The following is a 15,245-nucleotide window of genomic DNA, read 5'->3' as shown; positions in this document are numbered from 1 at the left end:
GCACTAGAACCCATTTTTGATACCAAGGAGATAGTTGCAGAGTTGTGACGTATCCTATGTCACATTGTTTTACTATACAACTGAACATAACCTCTATTCAGTGAAAAGCTAAGACAGGGTTTAAGGCTTACAGAAATGTCTCTTTCCATGATTAAAAAGCTTCTGTTTCAACAAGGAAGTCATCTTTGCTCATGTAGAATGAGCTGAAAGAGGTTCAGTTTCATCTCAGTTTGCGTGGACACATGCATCACAGGCAAAGGCTAATGAGAGACCTGAAGAGTCCACTGTTGGCATCTGGAGTCTCAGCTGTGCAAATCTACCAGTGCTTCAGTCCTGTCAAAACTTTGCATCAAAGCCATTCACTGTGCTAGGCTTTCAAATACCAGACAGACAAGTGAGAAGTGCCACACAATCAGTTCGCAATATTCAAGTGGCTTGAAAATTAGTTTCTGAAGCTGTCAGCTTTTCAAGGTGTAATGCACTGGTCTTTGTTGTTCAAGAACAAAGTGAAGATGAACAATTGATCCTTGTTTTACTTTTTCATGCTAAAGTTTTGTGGGTTTGTTTTGTGTTGTTTTGTTGTTTGTTTTTTAACTCCAGTATATTCAAGATCAGGACTGGTTGTGAAAACCTTATGCTTTTCCACAGAATACCTTAATTCTCTAAGCTTCAAGAGCAAATATAGAGAGCTGAAGTGATTAAACTGAACTTGTTTATGCTTCTTTATGCAGCTGGCAAGGAAAGCTGTGTCATGCAAGATGTCCATAGTTGCATGTGTATAGTAACATGACAGGATGACAACATGCATTGAACTCAGATTTTATACACACAGGCCCTGGCACAACAGCAATACTACAACACCTAAACCCACATTTAGTGTCTGAAAAACTAATAGCTTGCAGGGTTACTCATAGACCAATGGATTCTTTAGCCCCTCCTATACCCAAATGCCAGAATCTTTGGGAGGCTTAACTGTATAGAAGATTCAATCGAAAATATTTCTAAGCTTTTTTTTTTTTAATTAAAAAGTGTACCAAGGATTAGAGCTTTAATCCAGAATGGTAAAAAATTAAAAACACCCCCCAAATACCAGCCTGTGTCTATGTCACATGTGAAGGTAGAGACTGGACCAAAACACCTTCTGCTAGCAAGTACGTGTAGTAAAAGTAAAGAGACACCTGTAGAGTTCAAAACTCACCTAGCCCAGCATCTTAGATCTGACAGGAGCTATAAGAAGATGCCAATAGGAAAGTGTAAGAATCAGGTAAGCTTATTTTGTTACTTTCTTATTACAACGTCCAGTACTCCAGCTATCTATGATTCAGACATCCTTAGAAAAGCTTTGGACAAAGCAAAATGGAAAGAAAACACCTACGTGGAAAAGAAGGATGTAAGTATAGCAGAGCATATGTTTAACACCCACCCCCTCACTTCGGATAAATCACATTTATTACTAGCTTTACTTCATATTTACTTAACACACACCCTGGAAGTTGTAGCTGTGGCTAATGCCACAGTTAAAATAACATTCCACATGTACTTACACTGCATCACGCGAGGCACCATGCAAAAGCAGCAGCTCAACAATGCTCACATGCCCATTCCTGGCAGCATCATGAAGAGGCGAGTCGTTCTGATACCCCGTAATATTCACCAGTGCCCTGTACTGTAGCAACAGCTCCACCACTTCTCTGTGCCCATGATTACATGCCTCGTGCTAGTTGAGTAAAGCCATAGGAGAAGAAACTCAAGTGAAACAGAATTCAGAGCAAGGACTTCTGTCACACAACACATCCATTTTCAAATACCTCTCAGTAGATGGTGGGGGAAGGTGATGCAAGGATACTGCACTACATTCCTGACATGAATTAACCTTGGAACCTAGCCCTAATGAAAAGCACAGAACAGAACTGAACAAAGGCCAACTGCGTGCAAATTAGACTATGGAGAACAAAGCCTCCCAGATTACAGACTCTGTCAAGAGTATTCTTCAGAGAGGAAGAAGTCATGGTTGAAAAGAACCTTTTCTTTATTTTCTGTAATTCAAGTAAGCAAGTTTTTCATTCAACTAGTTGATATATTTCCAAAATGGTAAAAAACACTGAGGACATTAAGAACCTCTAAAATATACACATTGTCTGCAACCGAATATTTTCTAGTTACCACAGTTATATTTTCTGCATTTGCAGTATTGAAGGCTGATAAGATTTCCTGGCATGCCCTACCCCAGCAAAGGAGAGCTGGATTCGGGCAGGTCAGTGATCAGTAGTTGTGAATAAATTCTTTTAAACTTGCTTATCGCCACTTACTCACTTTGCACAATTTTTTTGTCACCAAAATGCATGTGAAGGGAACTAAAACATGGGAGAGGAAAGGAGGGATGAAATGAAATGTGATTAGAAGACAGACGACAGAAAAGAAGTCTCCAACACTCACCAGTGGCGTCCAGCCCGCGTTATCTTTGACATTGGGATCTGCCCCATTTTTCAGCAGCTGTTCAACAGCTGCTAAGTCACCCTAGATAGGAAAAACACATAGTTATTAAAAAGCAATGGAGAAGACACACAAAGACAACAAAAAACTAAGAGATGCAGAACTATACATTTAGCTGCAATAAAAAAAATGTAATGACACAAGTCTTCCATTCAGATGTTGCCAGGATAACAAAAGCTCAACTGGTTTGGAGGCCACGGTTTATTGTTACTGTTCATTTAGAAGCACCTACACACTTTACACGAATACATAGTGTCAGGTAAAAATGCACATAACAGACTTAACTCAGAATAAATGGGCAAGTTTGTGCCGACTGTAATCTGTCCACTAGAGTAAACCTCCAGGATCGAAGTCAGGAATATTTATTGAGAATTTCCTTGGCCTTCAGATTGGATTTTTTTCAAACTAATCTAAATAACTGGCTAAAAATATGCTTAGATGAAACAAATTAATAAACCTGACAAGTCTTAAAGCAAAGGAGAAGAGTCTTATTTGACATTGCAACTTCTACTCATGTTGAATCTCACTGACATTTTCTCCAACAGTTGTTCTACCTGAATAGTTTTCATTTGTTTTTTCTAAGAATGCTATATTCTATTTTTAATATAAGCAAGGGAACGTATGTGGAAAAGGGTGGAAACTGATGCAGGGATTATGGGAAGAGAAAAAAGGCTGAGCAGAGACAAGGCAAAGGGGCAGAGTCTGTGAAGAGTCTTTTTAAGAGTGTCAAGAAGTTCTGACACTCTTAAAAAGGCAAGTATAAGAGAGAAAGTTGGTAACAGACTGAAGCATATATAGATGCAGCCACAAATAGGCAAGGAGAAGCCTCCGGTGGAAGCTGAGGCGCATAAGTCTCTGTAGTGCAGGTCTTCTTAAAAACAGCTGGGAAAAGTAACCCAAAGAGACTAAAATCAGAGTCTGAGGCCCTTCTCCCTTCACAGCACTGTCTGCACCCCAGCATGTTGGTCACTCGACCTCGCTTTTGCCATGGCAGCCAGTTCCTGCTGCATAAGTCTCTGTAGTGCAGGTCTTCTTAAAAACAGCTGGGAAAAGTAACCCAAAGAGACTAAAATCAGAGTCTGAGGCCCTTCTCCCTTCACAGCACTGTCTGCACCCCAGCATGTTGGTCACTCGACCTCGCTTTTGCCATGGCAGCCAGTTCCTGCTGCTGGCACTTGTTACTACAGAGCAGCAACTGCAGTGGTCTGCCCCAGTGGAAGGGGCACCACGAATTCTGTTCCAAAACTTTGGCTAAAACCTGGGAACAGGCCAAAGGAACGATTCACCTACACTATTACAGATAAGGAGCAGTCACGCACCATTTCTCAGCTGGCTGAGTAACAGGGAGAAAGGAGATTGCCAAGGGTCACCACATGACCAAAACCTACCTAAATAATGCAAGCTTTTCAAAGGCTAAACTAGTGCAGTAGGCCTCAAGTTTCTGCATGGTTTGTCACCTATGCTCCAATTATTTGTATTGTAGGTTTTGGATGTGTTTTTTTGTTTTATTTTGTTTTTTCAGGATCCACACCAACCAAGCATTTCAAGATAACTGCTAACACTTTCCCTAGACCAGGGTATTGTGATCCCCAGTGGAGAGAGTAAATACAAACTGGTATCTAGCTCCTGTGCCCTTGGCCAAACTTGCAATATATAAAATATTAGGACCTGGAAGGGGAAAGAGAAGTTTAATCCATGATATACAGAAAGTTCCATGCCCTTAAGTAGTGGCAAGTCAGGAATTCCTAGCTGTTACTCCACAGCATACCTTAGAAAAAGTAAGAGAATTTTAAATTAGGCTTTAAATACAACAAAAATAAACTTAATCCCATTTGTTGTCAAGGAATACTTTGGAAATACAAAATAGCTTTCTTCTTTAGTTGGAGAAAACATTAAGACAGACTGCTCAGCATTAATAAATCCTGAAAGCAACAATTGTAAATTCAACATTCACCCCCAAAAAAATGCTGACAATCACTGGCTTTACAACAGTCAAGCAAATTAACACATCACAGAGGTATTTCATGCATTATATTCACAACCTAGGTGTCCCAACAAAATGCTGCCTTTCAAAGCAATTAAAGAATTCTAGCAGCAGAGTATTCTTTATGGTTGCAAGGTAACAGACATGCATCAAATCTGAAGAGTCATTCAGAGGCAGCTAAGACAGTGCTCAGCATTAGATCTTTCTGTACAGAGAGAAGATACAATTATCTATAATGAGCAAGATCTGAGCTTATCATTTAAAGTTAAGTTTGCAAACATGTACAGCGAGGATTTGACATTTCAAGAGTACTCCTTTAAAGCAGTAAGCATAGCTAATAATTTGTGTGGGCATTAGGTAGTATCACAGCTTTTCAGAACTGTTAAGTGAACATTGATTTGTAAAACCTCGCTGCAGCTTTATCAGAGGAAACGTTGCTGGTGTGGAGACGAGCACTGATGACATCCACAGACTGAAACCCAGGTCTACCTCAAGATAAGAAAATTGGTATTTTGCTCTTTACAGAAGACAAATATTGTCATCACCTCAGCTCTAAATGAGACCAGCACCTAGTAATGAGAGTGACAGAAAGGGAGGGGAAGCGGGTATGCCAGCTGTACTGTGCAATGAATGACTGGATGAGTGCTGTCAGTCAGGATTACAGGAGATGTGTTAACAAAATATTAAAAAAGGGCTTTAATATGAAAAAGGGTAGGTTTAGATTAGATATTTGGAAAAAAATCTTCAGTATGAGGGTGCTGAGGCGCTGGCACAGGGTGCCCAGAGAAGCTGTGGCTGCCCCATCCCTGGCAGTGTTCAAGGCCAGGTTGGACACAGGGGCTTGGAGCAACCTACTCTAGTGGAAGGTGTCCCTGCCCGTGGCAGGGGGTTGGAACTGGATGAGCTTTAAAGTCCCTTCCAACACAAACCAGTCTACTGATTCTATATGATTCTATGAAAATTGTTCAGAGCTAGGAGAACTTACCAGAGAGTGAATATTTAGTTTTAAAAAGCGAAAAGACTAAATTTCAAGCAGCAGATCCTTAGCAGACACGTGTTTTACCAAGTCCCTCCTGCAAGCAGGATCACCACCATCTGACAGTGATCCAAGAGTAAAAAAAGTGCAGTCAACACATTGAACAGTTCTATCAAAGTTGGTAGAATTACTCACATTTAGAAGTTTATAAATGTTTCGCTCAACTCTAAGAAAGAAAGAGTAAGGACCTGGTAAGGGCAAGTCCCAGCCAGAAATACCTATATGCCCTATTATCTTTCCTCCACAAGTAAGAAAGCAAAGAGGCTACATCTATTGGCACAGAATTACTAATTCACGCATGCTTCATAAAGCTGTGCTTTGACTAATAACAAATCAACTTTGTACATTTAGTCCCTTGAGTTTCCTTGATCTAGCAAGGCCAGCATAAAATCACCAGTCCCCAATACAGAATCATAACCATACCAGATGATACCAGGAGGAGCCCTCACAGCTTGGGTTAGTCTGTGGCAACAGCTGAGTGGAAATGTAACTGTAGACAGTACTTGTTCAGAAATGGAGAATTGGAAAACACCAGGTAGAAAAATGCTAACATTAACAATTCACAGGGAAGCGTTGATTTTTAAATCTCATTATCCATGAAGGATTACAAGCAGCTTCTGAAGAGGCAGAAACTGCTGCAGAATGTAAAATTATCTGTTTGGAAGAAACAAAGCAAAGGACATTTTAAGCTCGTAACAAAGCTTATGTACAGTGACAACACAACAATGCAATGGGTTTGCTCTTCCTCTGCTATAGCTTAAGGAAGCTCTAGGAAAACCATATGAGCAAGAAAAGCACTGGGGCCATCTGTTGGCAGATCTAGGAGACAGCATTAGCTTACACAGAGAAGGGTATTTGCACAGCTTTACAAACACTTCCCTCCCAAGGAGAATTAAGCTCCTGCAGACACAGATGGCATGAGCCCAGCAACCCAGCTCATTTGGCCTAGACAAGGTTTTTTGGTTTGCTCTTTTTTTTCTTTTTCTTTCCACGTCAATTCTGTCATGATTTTAATGCAGACAGATGGTTAAGAACTGCAAGTGTCCTTTCAACCCTATTCTATAGGGTTCCCCCCCATTTTACCCTTTGCTATTTCCATTAACCATATTTTCCACCCAAAAGTCACATTTAAATTAAGTTTATGCAAACGTATTCTACCAGTTCAAAAGGGAGAGGTGCAAAGAATTAGGGCAGTATATTAAGATGCAGCTAAAAACCTGTACCACTTCAACCACTTCTCCTTTTATTTGCAAAGGTAACAAAGTGACTTCAATTTTTAGGTCAAACGAACTAAAAACACCATTCAAACCCAAATATATTTGCCTGAGTTATTGCTGGGGGGGGGGGAAACTAGGTTATTTACAACTCCTAAATGGTCAGAGAGGACAAATATGAATTACAAAGCGCTTGTAGTAATTGTGAATGCTGCAACCAACTATTTCCAGGAACCAGCAAGTTTCTCACCTCAAATTTCTCCGTATTTATTCCCTAGCCAGCAGACCATTTATTAACTAACAAGCCTAAATGTAGCTATGGTTAACCTTTAACAAAAAGAAAAGATTCAAGAAGTTTAGCCCACCTTGGAAACAGAAGTAACAACCAAGTATTATTGAAAAAGAAATGGCAATTTGTTTCTAAGCTTTCAAATCAGCACGTGGGAAGATGGATTGCCTTGACTCCCGGCCAACTTTCATACTGAAACCATCACAGTGCTTCATATGTGTCTTATGCTACCAGCTGGATACTACCATAATGCTACTGGATATGCTACTGGCTGGATAGTACGCCGGGGCTGCTTACCATTCCTGTAGCATTTGGCTTTAACATTGGAGAGTCACCTTTAGAGATTAAGTTTCTGCCAGCACACCTCACATCTCCAATGAAATGGATGGTATACATGCTGGTAAGTCACCTGCCACACAAAATCACGAAATCTGGACAAAAAAAGACCTTGGACCAATGGATGCATTCACTGTGAAGCAGCTGGCAGGAATGATGCTGACCATCAGTCCACTGCCTACTGCTTGGGGGAGGCTGGAGGTGTACCATGGACATGTGCCACCCAATGAGAGACCAAAACACATACCCATTCGGTGCCAAAAGTGAAGAACTACACAGCTGAGCAGGTCAGACACCTGGGAAAAGATCTATAAAGTTTTCTGATGTTGTCCATCCCACGCTCACAAAGCCACAAAATCTTCTTTCACTCTCCTTTCCAGTGTGCTATTAACTGGTAACAAAGCAATGAAAAGGAAGAACAGTCTCACAGGCTTGGGAGGAATTATCCAGTAGTCATTACAATGTTAAGTATAACGAAGACCAGGTTTCAAGGCTGGGTTGGACGGGGCTTGGAGCAATCTGCTCTAGTGGAAGGTGTCCCTGCCCATGGCACAGGGTAGGAACTGGATGAGCTTTAGGGTCCCTTCCAACCCACACCATTCTACGATTCTATGAATGTGAAGAGTCCAGCACCAGCAGGCTAGCCACGGGTGAAGCCTTTATGAAGGCCCTCCTGGTCAGCTGTCAAAGCTAAAAGGTGCCTGGAACAGGAAATAACCAAAACTGGTCCCAAGGCTTCTCTCCTTCTTCAGACTCAGTAGATGCTCTGCATAGATGAAGCTTTTTCTTTCAGAGAGAGAGTGAGCACATTCAGAGAGCACAACTCTCTAAATGCTTCTGACTCGAAGCATAAAAATCAAAGCCTTCTCCCAGCTACCTCCCACCCATGGCTGTTATCCTGTTGCATTGCAGTTCACTGTTCCTCCTCCTGGAACCCATAGTGGCAGCAATTCCACACTGTGAACTGCCCCATCATCTCCCTTGTCAAAGCAGAAGAAATGTAGGCACAATCAAGACCTGAAATCATAGTTTGGTGGTACAGCATTTTGTAGATTTAAGACTCTCTGCTAACTAGTTAAGTAACACCATGCTGTATTTTTAATTGCCACATAAGAGCCAGTCCTATGAACAACTTGTTATTTTACTGTAAAATAATTCCTATATGAAGAGCTGTTGATTGGGCAGTTTCCCACCAGTTTAGAATATTAGGAGTGCAATAGGTCACGCTTTGTATTTGAACTAATTGCAAGTTTTACCTTTAATGACTATGGAGGAAGATAAACATGACTGCTGTTTGCTGTGGGAAGAGCCACATTTATTTAACTCAGCATTAAGTCAATCCACTCTAGAACCTTTCTTGAGAACCATTTTGATTTCAGTAAGTTAATAACTAGTAGTACTAAACAGGGACAATTCCTCCGAATCATTTGAAACAGCACAATACACTTAATTTTAATGCCTGATAATGTTGTTTATTATCTCTTTTAAACAAGGAAAAAAAAGGAGAACTCAATTAGCTTTAATTAAATTCAGGGCATTAGACGCTAACAGCTAATGAAAATAATCCAGATTTATTTGTGTAATTAATGAAGTCCCAGAGAATTAAGACTTTACTTCACTTTGGGTGGAGGGTAGCAGCTACAAGTCTGTTTCCCATTACACACATGGGAAAACATTACTGGTTGTGGAAAGAACAAGATAAAAATCACCTATAAAACAAAACTGGATGAGAAATACTTCTTCCAGAAACAGGAAAAAATGACAGGGCTATTTTGGAAAAAGAATTCAAAAACCCCACAACCAAAATGAGAATATACATACAGTATAAAGCCTAGTATTTTCCAGAGCAGCTTCTTTGAGAACACACATCTGTCAGTTCCATGGCAGGGCTCCTACAATTTAGAAGAGTGATCTAGAAATACACAGGTTACACAAAAGATAGTTGCACGCAAAACCCCCAAGTTTTCTCGCAATTGCCACACATCCCCAGCAGATTCGTGGCAATTAAACACTCGTATTTCTTGCTCACTGCTTCACAAAGTAAAGGGTTACCAAACCTCATGACCTCAAGACCAAGTCCTCACATCATGCTGGCTTGAGCAACTCAATCCACTTCAACATGAACTGGTAACTGTGCCTACATCTACTGGCTACAGGGGGATGCAGCAACTTCTTAGGAATCCTGTACTATACCCGTGATTAAGCTACATAACCAGAACTAGGAACACCACAAATGAAAGGAGATAATCTGTATAACCTCCTTCTACAGATGAGGAATGGAGACATAACAATAACTTTCTCAGAGATGCAATGGAAGTTTAGCAGCTGGAAACAAAAACTACGACTATAACCAAAAGACCATTCTCTTTGCCTTATTTTAGTTACATTTAAAAGAGAGTGGTAACTTTGGTATCACCCTGAAGCCCTACCTAGTTAAAAAAGCCTTTACTAATGAGCACCTCAATGCAAATGGAACGGATTAAAACCACTGCAGAACTAACGAGGAACAGAAGTGACTTCCCATTTTAGCTCAGTAATTATAAACATTAACTGACAACACCAAAATTAATGCACAGACACGACTGAAAAAAAGCATTCACATGTAGGCCCACCCCACTGCCTACTCTGCAGCTGGAGGTCAGCGTTTCAGCCCACTGCAATGGCTCTATCCCTTTCTCAGAGAGGGCTGTACCACTGCCAACAAGCAGTGCCAGCTACACCACTCCACTTGGAGAATGAAAACTTCTCCTTTTTGTCTATAGAATGAACAGTTTCATTTTTACTCATTTATCTTGAATGCTTTGCAAGATAAAAACCACCTTACTGGCGTATGGCTGCAGAAATGCTCTGTTTTCTTAGGTTAAATACTTCTTTGGAACACAAGTATCAGGCATACTGCTGGAAACCATACCTGTGTGAAAACCTGCCAAGGTAGATAACTTTTTCTTTTTAGAACCAGTCAGTCATGACAGTATTCCTTACAAATTCCCAGAAAATCATGGAAGGATAATTTGTAAACAGTGCTTTAATAAAGAGGAATATACAAGACTTATCTATCCTCTAAAGCTCGAGTCCTATGCAGACAGTGTTTCATTTTCTCTTCCTAATTCTGCATTAATGGCATAAAGTATGAGATTTGAACTCAGCTTAGTTCAGCTACCACATCTATTTAAAAAGGTCTCGTGCAGCAGGAGTGGCTTAACAGACTGCTTTTGAAAGAGGACACAGTTATCAAGAACAGCCTTTGTCTCCACAAATAGAAGTGCTATATAAATGTCAGGATGCTTACAGGTGAATCAATTCTTCCAGTACAGGTAGGTTATTAACCACACAGTATTTCTACATTACGATTTTACACGAAGTACACTTAAACTGCCAGACTACAAACTCTTTGAAATGACCTCTCAAAAGAGAGCTGCTGTATTAGTGCATCTGATGAGTTTAGCTGTAAGCACTCAACTTACCCTGCCTGCTTTTACATAGCAACAGGGAAGGACAGCCCTTGCAAAGAGCAAAGCCGTGATGTTCTACCACAGCAGGAACTGGCCGAGACAATAACAGCAAAATGAGTGACAGCTGTTATTCCAAGAATAACATTGATCCGATATAAAAGTAAAGTCCACTGGGAACATCCCAACTCTGTCCCAATTCTCCCATCTCCACTATCTCTGAGGACAGCATGCTCGGAGCATAGGGCTCAGCATGGGAATCACAGGGTGCAGCATTTCGTCCTCTTGAGCCAACACTTGCATCAGGTGGAGGATCTCAAAGATTATATAGCAGTTAATGTCAATGAAGGTCGCATAGAGTTATCTTGATGTAGATAATTCAGCTCTTGTCCTGGCTGAGTTACCAGCTCAAGTTAAACTGATCAAGATCACTCAGTAAGATCTGAAATACTTAGCTAAACTCCTTATGACTATTCAGAGAGACAGCTTTCTGGCCAAAACATTCGAATGCTTATCTCTTCCTAGAACTCATAGGGATAACTGACACTGTAGTACATTGAGTTTCTCAAGTATAACCATCTTTGACCATTCCAATAGTCATTTCTTTAAGAAATCAGAGAATCGGTTTGGAAACTCCCCAATAAATCTAGAAGAAAGATCAGAAAATGAGACTCCCCCCCTCCCCCAAAATAGGATGTACTGAAGTAATGAGTTTCCAGGATATTTTTAACACAACATTGTCTTTTTAAACCTCTGTTTAAAGTTGAACTAGAAGATGATGGTCCTACCTTGATGGAAGCAACATGGAGTAAGGTCTCTCCTTTGTAATTTCTTCTGCCAATTGTGTTACCACCGGGCGACTTCAACACGGAAGGACTGTGTGGTATTTCTACTTGATTACAAGTCTTAGAAGTAGCTAGGGTAGAGGGAGATTCTGAAGGACTATTTATTGCTTGAGAGACTGCAGAGCTTCTTGTCTTTATTACGGTGTCAGTGAGTTTGGATACAGAGGAAGAAACCTGAACTGGTGTCTTGTGTTCAGCCACTGGGGAGATGGGGCTACCCTGAGGTAACTCCTCTAAGCAACCTGCCTGACCGACTGACTTCTCAATAATGCTTCTTTCAGTTCTTCTTGGTCTTTTAGACTGAGAAGCAACTGGAAGTCTGGATTGCTCCCTTCCACGTTTTAAAGGTACAGATTCATTTTCTATTGACAGTGATGTCTCTGTAGTACAATTTTTTTCCTTGCTGACTTGTGGAAGGCATGCAACCTCGCTGTTGTCTTTGTTCTCTGAGGATTTTACCTGTGGCAGTATTTCCACACTTTCTGTACTTTTGCTGGAGTCAGCTTCCTTTACAGACTCCTGCTGGACTGTCTCTCCAGGGCTATTTGATTCTGGAGTGCACAGGACTACTGGTTGACTGCAGATGGTCACACACTTCTCCTTAGGAGTCTCCTCCTCAACTCTTCCTTTCTGCTCAGGCTTCTCTAAGCTCCACACTTTGTTAATGTCTGCTAGACGTTTCTTCTTCATCTTCTTACTCTGTCTCTGTGTTGGCTTTTTTCTCAGGTTGGAGGGCTTTTCACGGGGAGGTGAAGAAATGAAATCATAAACTGAGCCCGTATCTTGACAAAGGTCATCGCTTTTAGTCTTAGGGTGACTCTTCTTCACGATGCATCGAATCTTCCTACTTCTTGGGCTGAACCACATTTTTATCTCTTCCTTCTTATTCTTTTGTCCAACATCTGAGTCGGTTGGTGTGGACATACCTTCTGTTGAATCTAAGTGCAGCAGGGAAGAGGAAAAATTTATAGAGTACTCTTCAGTAGAACATGTCAAAGATTAACAAAATCAGAATATCTGTAATAACTGATGAAGTGTTACTAACTGCAACCTATGAGTGCCTTCATTTCTTCTGAAAAAAACACATGTAATGGCTTTAAAGCAGCTGGCAAGGTCACATGCCACTCTGGAGTTCAGGGATCCCAGTGCAGCTAAAGCTACCCACTAGGCAAGCAAGCACTCTGGTAGAGAAATTCCTTCAATAGTCCGGGTTCACAACACAGCACACACACAGATTTCTGCCCAGGTTAGAGAAAAGAGAGAGGCTGGTTCTCCTGCTGAGGTTTCACTAGAAATAGGTTTTACAAAGTGGTCTGTGCATACACAAAAGAGCAGAAAGAATGTTCTAAAAAAGGTATTACAGTTGATGTGAAGATGAACAGGAAGAATAATTGCAAGCAAGCAAGCACATACAACATCCTCATACGAATGTTGAACATTCCTGAGAAATTTTGACTGATTACACGGATACAGCAGATGAATCAGAGCAATATACAGAAAAAAACTATAAGTAATTGTGTCCTGTCATTGGATCCTTTACCCCTTGGTAGTAAATAATTCCAAGGAAGCTAACCTTTTGATGATCTCAAACATTTCTTTAAAATATGTGGTGGAGCAATTTTATAAGTCACATCATCCAGCAAATTACAAATCAATAACCAAGATGAGAGAAGAATATCCTGTACTCCCAGTGCATGAAATAACAGCTGAGACCAAGGGCTATAAATGGCGTTCTCAATGGCTTAAGAATAAATTAAGGAGCATAAAGTGATCTAAGTTAGACAATAATTTAATTCGACAACAACTCTTTCAGTGCAAAAGAACTAATGGATTTTTTACAGATTCCTCCACAAGATGTTATTTTAGGTTACTTGGACAAGTCCCCCGAAGTCAACACACAACTCATTCTTTTTGTTGCCTCCAACCTCAGGGACCACCATTCACAAAAGTCTTGATGATTTATAGTAATCAAACACAAAACCAATATAAATTTTGGCTAGTAAGGCAAGTAGGGTGTTTGTTTTTTTTTTTACAGAACTAAGACCAAGATTCAAACATTCTTTAAAGAAACTATACAAAGTCTTGATTATTAAAAGTGACAGACACTGACTGCAACAATAGATTACTTTCACTTCAGTGCATTAACTTTCTACAGATAATTTGGTTTCTCCATACCTTCTCTTCTATTTTTGGTGTTTAGTAACTATAGCCTGTTTTCCACAGCAAGCTGTAACAAACTCACAGACAGCAGAGTAATCCCAATCCCTTAGCCACAAAAAAACATTTGAAATCTCACTTAGAACTGCATAGCTAATAACACCAAAATAACATGTGGTTTCCTTTTAACGCAGTATTTCAAGGTTAATGTTTCCTCAATCTTGATTTATATTACCGTACTTACCTCTTGAATTAAAATACCCTGCGTATTAGGAGATTTAGCTAGAAGACTATGTAAGGCATCAGACCAGAAGTGTCTTTGAGAATATAGCTTGAGGATAGCTAATCAATCATTCAGGTATTTAATGCTAATCAAGTGCAGAACTGCAGCTATTTGGTTTTCCTGCAGAGCTGGGCTTGGTGCAGATGAAAAAAAGCACTGAAATTGAGACTGAAATCTCGTAACTAGCTAGCCTCCAGAAAGACATCCTATCCAATTTCATTCTGACAATCACATCTAAAAAAAGGAAGAGCTTGATTGCAAACAGATGCAAAATATAAACCACAGTTACTATTTACTTGTCTTGCCTTCACTGTTTACAAAACTAGCAGATTTTCTTCGAAAATATTTACCTTGCTAAAACCATCAGTCATCTCCAAGTAAAGAGCAAGAAAAAAAATCAGCTTGCAAAAGTAATTTGAGCACAATCTTGTGATGGCCGGAATTCTTTTTGACGTGTATAGCACGGTAAGACTTTAAAGTCCAAGTGACAAATTCAATCAAAGCGACTGTCTTTCAGAAGTATGATCTAAAGCAGCATAACACAATGAAGTATTTACACTGGAAGCTACATATATGCCACTTCTGGCAGCAAGGAAGCTTGTGAGAATTTAACCACAAGGGTTCTTAAACTGATTGTTCATTACTGGTCGCTCAGTAAGGACCTCCTAGTCGGGTTATTAAAAACCTGCTGAAATAAATACTTTCCCAGGATTATTCTTCCTCACACGCAACTACTTCAGGTGTAAGAGTATGTTGGATGTCTTAGAACAGGGAAGCACTCAAAGAACACGATTAAAAGGCCATGCATACTGTGGAAGAGATCTGTCACATCGAGAGGCCACCCAGGGCATCTTCATGGCCTACTGGGGGAGAAACTGCAGTTTCTGCCAGGGAGTGGCAGAAAATGTCTCAGCTGTTCTTCAATGACTCCATTCTTTAGAATACTCTGTAGCTAACATCAATTTCACCTGAACAGTTCACCTGAACAGTTCTGCCTAGCACCCACAAAAAAACATTAGCCTCTGCTGCCCTTCTCCTTCATTTCCAAAGTGTACAAGGTAAGGAGAAGAAGTAATAAGGACAAATGGCCAATCTACACTGCCTGCAAATCTAACCCTTTGATGGACCCAGCGCTGTGGAAGAGAGAGAAGAGACACAG

General features: G+C 40.4%; 1 protein-coding gene across 1 annotated transcript in view; it reads right to left on the bottom strand.

The window, feature by feature from the left end:
• LOC115608066 (BRCA1-associated RING domain protein 1-like) overlaps window positions 1–15,245 on the bottom strand; it is a 45,559-nt gene that overhangs the window by 22,271 nt on the left and 8,043 nt on the right. The window contains exons 4-6 of the mRNA XM_030486203.1: window positions 11,590–12,584; window positions 2,437–2,517; window positions 1,545–1,717 (exon numbers count right to left, since the gene is read on the bottom strand). Of these exons, the coding sequence (XP_030342063.1) occupies window positions 1,545–1,717; window positions 2,437–2,517; window positions 11,590–12,584 (1,249 nt within the window). The remainder of the gene's footprint in view (window positions 1–1,544; window positions 1,718–2,436; window positions 2,518–11,589; window positions 12,585–15,245) is intronic.

The sequence above is a fragment of the Strigops habroptila genome, chromosome 5 (genome assembly GCF_004027225.2).
Source record: "Strigops habroptila isolate Jane chromosome 5, bStrHab1.2.pri, whole genome shotgun sequence".
In the NCBI taxonomy this organism is placed as follows: domain Eukaryota; kingdom Metazoa; phylum Chordata; class Aves; order Psittaciformes; family Psittacidae; genus Strigops; species Strigops habroptila.
The sequence above is the reverse complement of the archived record's forward strand: the minus strand, read 5'-3'. Positions and strand labels throughout refer to the sequence as shown.